General features: G+C 46.9%; 1 protein-coding gene across 1 annotated transcript in view; it reads left to right on the top strand.

Moving 5' to 3' along the window:
• Positions 1-7,024, top strand: part of LOC117936251 (nesprin-2-like) — a 208,747-nt gene that overhangs the window by 98,187 nt on the left and 103,536 nt on the right. Inside the window, exons 66-67 of the mRNA XM_034859128.1 lie at positions 4,271-4,471; positions 6,421-6,680. Of these exons, the coding sequence (XP_034715019.1) occupies positions 4,271-4,471; positions 6,421-6,680 (461 nt within the window). The remainder of the gene's footprint in view (positions 1-4,270; positions 4,472-6,420; positions 6,681-7,024) is intronic.

Below are 7,024 nucleotides of genomic sequence, written 5' to 3'. Positions count from 1 at the left end.
CAAAGACAGATGCTTCAGGTCGACCTCCCCCAGTGGTTCAAAAGGGGGGCTAGCAAGCCCATCCAACACCACTGCCAGATCCCATGGGGGAGCCAACGGCTTGGAAACAGGGAGCAGCCGTCGTGCTCCTTTCATAAAACGGCAAAGCAAAGGATGTTGGCTAGCTGTTTTACAATCAAACCCCACATGACAAGCTGCAATGGCAGCCAGGTACACTTTTATGGTGGAGAAGGCTTTACGTTTGTCAATCAAGTCCTGATAGAATGACAAAATTGCGCCTACAGGGCACTGAAAAGAGACATGTCCCTCCCTGAAACACCAATCCTCAAACACCCTCCACTTACAGTCATTCAGTGATCTGGTGGAAGAAGCCCTGGCACTCTGAATAGTGTTAATCACACTCTGTGGGAGCCCGATTGTGTTTAAATTGCACCACTCACGGGCCAAGCCCATAGCGCCAGACGCTCTGGGTGCCCGTGAAAGAGTGTCCCCCCCGCCCGGGACAGCATGTCCCTGCGTAGTGTGAGTTGCCACGGTGGTCCGGAGTGGATAAATCTCCGCCAGCCAATGCATCGCTGGCCAGTGTGGAGCTATTAGAATCATCCTGCGCCAGTCTGCGTGTATAACTGACAGTAACGCAAGCCCCCCTGACGGTTTATATAGGCTACCGTTGTCGTGTTGTCTCACCAGAACATGATGTCCGCTGAGAAGCGGCAAGAAATGCCTCAGGGCGAGAAACGGTGACTGAGGAGCTCGAGGTAATTTATGTGACAGCGCCGGAGACTCTCACTCCAAACGCCTCTCACAAAACGGCCCTCCTGTGTTCCCCCCCCAGCCCGAAAGGCTCGCGTCCGTGGTGAACACCTTCCGAGACAGGACAGTGCCCAAGGCCACTCCCTGCGCCAAGAAAGCGCAGCGCTATTCCGCACTCCACAGTAACCGTTACCCTCCGTGCGCTATGACACACAGGATCCTGTCTGAGGGAGGCAACCCAACGCTGGAAATCCCTTCACTCTGTTATCACATACGTTAAGTAACCAAAAGTTCTTTTTATAACTTTGTTTGGTGTTTCCCGAATCTACTGAAGCCAAAACTATATTGAACCGAGAGTCACACTGACCCTGGCGCCATAGCCTCCAGCACAGCCTGTGCCAAGGACGGTCCGTAGCCCAGCTTGCCGCTGCACAAATTTCCTCTATTGACACACCCCTGAAAAGGGGCCATAAAGTGGCCATGCCCCTTGTGAAATGAGCTCTCAGGCCCTCGCTGCAAACCTTTATACTCATAGGCCAATGATACGACCTCCACAATCTAGTAGGACAGCCTCTAATGGGCATTGGCTTGCCGGTTATGGGGCCCAGGACACAAACAGATGATCTGCTTTTCTGAACCCAGCCGTCTGACTCATAAATGACATAAATGTGCAGAACACGGACAGGGCATAACATGTGAAGTCTTTGCTCCTCTTTTGAGGAGAAAAGAGGCGGGAGAAAAGAGTCCCTTGGTGGAGAGCTCCACCGAGAGACTCTTTTCACCCGCCTCTTTTTTCCTGTTGGCTGACTCTACCATCTTAGGCGCAAAGGCTAGGTTGGGCCGTAAAAAAACTTTAGAGAGCCCTGGGCCAAACTGCAGATAGGTAGGGCAAAGAGACCAAGTATGTAAGTCACTTACACAATTTGCAGTGGTTAAAACCAAGAGAAAGCTGTTTTAAGAGAGACAAACTTCATCCCTACTGCCTATGAAACGGGTGATCAGAGTGGGGGGTAATACAACTGACAAATCCCACAGATGAACCAGGGGCCTGTAAACTCTGAGCTTGCGGCATGCCCCTTTCATAAAACAACAAACCAAGGGATGTTGCCTCACCTTATCCCCGAAACCCACGTGACAAGCTGAGACAGCAGCAAAGTAGACCTTAACTGTCTTTTTCCATCAGGTACTGTAGACAACAGCATTTCCGCCAAAGAACACCGACAAGCGCACCACTCCTCAAAACCCCACCACTTTTCACTGTAAAGAGAGTGGGTGGCCTGTGCACTCTGCATGGTCTCCGGTATGATGCATTCAGGTTCCACCTCTCACTGGACAAGCCCAGAGCGTTACACAGTCTCGGTGAGGGTGGTAGATGTCCCCGCCCGCCTGGGAGAGAAGGTCTCTGCATATGGGGAGAGGCCATGGATCTCCTGCAAGGAGCTGTATTATCTCAGCTACCTAATGCTTGGATGGCCACTGACTGACTGAGGGTAGGATGCATAGAGTAGCACGTTTGGCCATTGGTGAGCCAGAGCATCCACACCCAGTGGTGCATTTACGCCTGACAGAGAGAAGAACACTGGGTAACTTGTGCAGCTACAGTGAGCGAGTGCCCCCCTTGCGGTTGATTGACACAACCACAGTAGAATTGTCCGTTTTCACTAAAACATGACGACCTTGAAGAAACTACAGGACATTTATGTGAGCGTAGCCAAACCTCCGGTTCCATATGCCATTCACAATTCTCCTTACAGCGTAGCTCCCCATCCTGACAGGAACATGTCCGTTCATGGTTATGTGTCCTTTGTCATGACACCGCCCCTAGCGTAACGCCTCCATGGGTGGAGGGGGGCCACACACAAGAGTTATTCACCCTTTGGTTGAGATGACGGCGCGGGGAACCCAATGCTGAAAATCTGTAATCATTAAAAGCCACAAATGTTCCACAGACATTACTGACGCCATAAGGCTGTGCAGGCGCAGGCCCAGTCTGAATGGCACGGCTTTGCTCAACTGGAAAAGGGAGAGACATTGCACTAGAGACGCTAATCTCCCCTCCGATAGCATGACGCGGTAGGAGAGGGATTTTGAAACCCAAATATACCGTACATTGCGCAGGTTCTACTCGGCTATTTGCCCAGTTCACCCCAAATCCCTGAGGTGCTTCATCATTGTAGTGGAATATCTGACTGCCTACTCCTGAGAGTGGGAGCACACCATATAGTCATCTATGTAAAAAAATAATCAGATACCGCTGCTCCTTAACGGAAACAGGGCTACCTCCACACGCTTTGTGAACAACCTTGGTGCTAACGACAGCCCGAATGGGACAGCTTGGTATTTGTGGGCTCTGCCCTGATACGAAAACTGAGAAATGTTCTGTGTGCAGAAGTAATGGCGATGTTAAAATATGCATCTGAAACATCTATTTTCCCCAACCAATCCCCCTGGTGGATTGAACGTCAGAGCACTTTGTGTGTTAATCCTGAACGTGTATTTTCATAGGTGTCTAAAATCAGATGAAGTGACAAGTTCCCTTTCTTGGGAATGAGGAAATAGCGGGAATAAAACTCTTGATGCGTTTCCTTGCTTGATTGCTTGTTTGTTCAATAGGGAGGTTATTTTGTCCTCTAGGACTTGTGCTACATCCCCTTTCGCCATTGAAACTAACATACTGTTGAATCTGGATGGTTTCATAGCAAACTGTAGCCTGTACCCCTGACAAGTAGTGGACAAAACCCATGGGTGAACTGTGCATTCGCGTCACCGGTCCGCTCAGGCAGAGAGGGGAATCCCGGAGTTGCACTGCAGTTACGTCACTTTCACAGCCCGAAGGGATTGGTCTGCCCCGGAAGGAGCATGAGCTCCCCTGCAGGGATAGATGGGAACTGACCTTGGGTTTTATTTTGTTTTGAGGGAAGCATTGGATGCGAGTATACAGGATTTATTTGTTGCCTTTTTGAGCATGAATGGTGACACTGGGGTACTTTTTGCCCCTGACTCTCCTCCTCTTGGATAAGGGGGGAGAGAAACTGAGAAGGGGCAGCTTCTCAGTTTCAATACAGCTAATAAAGGCTAACCTGGCTCGTAACGTTAAATATATTGTCTCCTATTCTGTACTCCACTCCTAAAGATGTTTGCTGCTTTAAACTCACTCACCCAGCCACTGTGTTCCACATTCTGAAGCCAGGCCTGCTAGCATCGGTCATCTGGAGCTCCAGCCTGCTCTGGCTGTGTTTTGGGAAAACAAGAAAATGTCTCTTCAATCATAAAGTATTTCTCACCAATAGTGTTTTCCGTGTCTAAGCGTGGCTTTCCGGCGTTAGCCTGCAGTGTGCTCGCTTCCTTCTTTCTCCTTCCAAAATCGATCTCAATTTGAATCTTCTCCACAAGTATGCAGTACTGGGTTGAAACAGTGTTCACAAAAACCTCCCCCCCTCATTCATCACGTCAGTACTAACTACATTCACTGACAAACCTGTAACTCTCCTGTAACCTGTGACTCTCTCGTGTGCAGGTTCTCTCTGAGGAGGTAGAGTCCCTGCAGACTCGTATGGCGGAGCTGAAGGAGTGGTGCTCAGAGCAGAGCTGTCGTGGAGGCAAGGAAGCTGCCGTGGTTGCTGTTTGGAAACGCTTATCAAGACTACATTGCTACACACAACAGCTGACAGCTCGTAGTGAACGGAGAATTGCAGAATGGAGTGAAATCACTAGCAGTGTAAGTAACCGTACATTACAAAATATCTGGGATGAAACAGCAGCTGTAACTAATTGAATAAATGTTCAGTAAGGGCAGCGTTAAGTGAAGCTAGTGGTACATGTGTAAATGGACTGTATTTATATAGCCCTTTTTAAGTCTTAACAACTACTCCGAGCATTTACATAGTACAGTAACCATTCACAGACATTTATACACTTCAACATGGGCCAGGGATCGAACCACCCATCTTCTTGTTGGCAGGCAACAGCTCTACCAATTCAATTCAATTCAATTTTATTTATAGTATCAATTCACAACAAGAGTTATCTCGAGACACTTTACAGATAGAGCAGGTCCAGACCACACTCCAGAATTTACAATGACCCAACAGTTCTAGTAGTTTCCTCCAGAGCAAGCACCAGTGCGACAGTGGCTAGGAAAAACTTCCTTTTAGGCAGAAACCTCGGACAGACCCAGGCTCTAGGTAGGCGGTGTCTGACGGGCCGGTTGGGGTTTAACCACTGATCCACAGCCACCGCAAAGCTACTGTGTTACCCAAGCTACTACTGTTGTCAACAAATATGAGTTAATAAAATTGTGCTGGTGTCAGTTCAGACTGCTATAGTAATTAGCATGCATTATCTTGGAGGACTAACTTTGTTTGTTTACGTCTTTTGTGATCAATTTTTTTGTATGTATTCAAACAAATAATTACAAACAATACACTAAAACAAGATTTTCAAAAAATGTGGTTTGAAGAATCTTCTGTTTCTCCAGTAATGCCTCTGCAATGGCACACGTATCGCAGGGTTGGGGTTTGTTCTTGTTTGCCATTTTGCTTTAAATGACTATTGAGCACAAAGTGATAGAATATCAGATTTGGAACCTTTTAATACACCTATTTGTCAAAATTGGGCTAGGAGTTGTGCCTCAAGCTGCCATCTCTGTCAAGCAGATCATGTCATCCCTTTGATTGTTTACTTTTTTAGGTGAATGTCACTCTAAACGTCCCGCCTAAACACATTCAAAAACCTGCCAGTTTAATAAAAAAAGGTATGAGTAGTCAATGTGAATTTTATGTCATTTCAACATTTGTGCACTCACATTAAATTATATAACTGGAGTACTCTAGTTGGTTACTTGCAAAATGCTAACCCTGCAAGCTGCTAACGTTACAGCGTTAGCCTTAAACAGCTGTTTATAACGTTCAGCGTCCGTAGCTGACATTGGTGAGTTATTTTCAACCAAGAGAGGGAGGCTGTAAATGGGGAGGACCGCGAGTTCTCGGTGCGATTAGCGATAGTTGTCGTAATTCTAAACAAATTATATTGTGTTCACTAAGGTGGAGAGGAAGCCAACGTTTTTTTGTTTTTAGAGGTTCCTACCGTAATTGTAAGCCTAGGAAGTGTCTGTCCTTTCGGTGAAAAGTACAACGAGGTTGTTGTGTTTTTAGCGGTTCCCACTGTAATTCAAGCCGAAAAAGTGTGTCTGTCAGTTGTATACAGAGCACAGGCTTTTATGACTCACAATACAGCCAGCATCTAACATTAGCTACTCCGCTGTGCTGTGAAGGAATCTCCTATCTGAGATAAGTGTCTAGCAACACTGTTGTGGTCTCAGTTCGGCAACCTCCATCTTCGTGTCTGGGGAGGAGGGGGCGGGGCAGACATCTCTCCAGTATTTTGAATGTGTAATGTAGTAACTATTTAAACACTAGCTGTCAGTATTACATATTGCACCTTTAATTGGGGTTAAATTAATTGGGGGCAATTTATTTGATCAAATTGTCGGTAAAGGTATTGTCAAATTGTATTGTCAAATAGGAAAACACATTCGGTACTCATTACTGTTGTGCATAGTCACCCCCCAAATGCCAATTCTGAGTTAGGGAAAAAACTGTTTTACATTACTTTGTGTGCTCATAAAGAAGAATTAATAAACTATTAAGACTCTGTCTCTGCTCTCAGGTGGAGAAGGCCTCAGCCCTCTTGCAGCAGGTGGAGGCAGAGCTTCCTGATGGCTCCCAGGTGAAGGCCTCCACCGAGGACCTGCAAGACCTGCTGCAGTCCTGGGAACAGTACCAGGACAGACTGGACTGTGAACATCGAGCCTTGTCGGCATTGGAACTGCGCACTGCCAGGCTGCTCGGTGTCCCTGCCCACCTGGAGCAGGCTCCGCCCACTCCACTCTGTCAGCAGCTTCAGGTCATACAGGCTCAATACGGCAGGTAAGGTGCTGTTTGAGATGCACTTACTGTGGCTGAGGACTTATGGTAAACATATAGTCGGCAATAGCCTGCAGTGCCTCTGAGGTTGGGCAGTATATAAAAACATTTACACGGACAACTTAAACTGCCATTAGGCTCAGTGTTTTTAATTTATTGGTAGACGTTATTCTCAATGTAAACTCTCACTTTCACTGATTTAAGGTAGGAAGCTATAAAGTTGTCAAATCAAATTCTTTGAATTTTTGGATGTACTGTACAGTGGTGTGAAAGTGTTTGCCCCCTTCCTCATTTCCTGTTCCTTTGCATGTTTGTCACACTTAAGTGTTTTGGAACATCAAACCAAT

The sequence above is a fragment of the Etheostoma cragini genome, chromosome 20, assembly GCF_013103735.1.
Source record: "Etheostoma cragini isolate CJK2018 chromosome 20, CSU_Ecrag_1.0, whole genome shotgun sequence".
Lineage (NCBI taxonomy): Eukaryota > Metazoa > Chordata > Actinopteri > Perciformes > Percidae > Etheostoma > Etheostoma cragini.
This window is presented reverse-complemented; position numbering and strand designations above follow the sequence as displayed.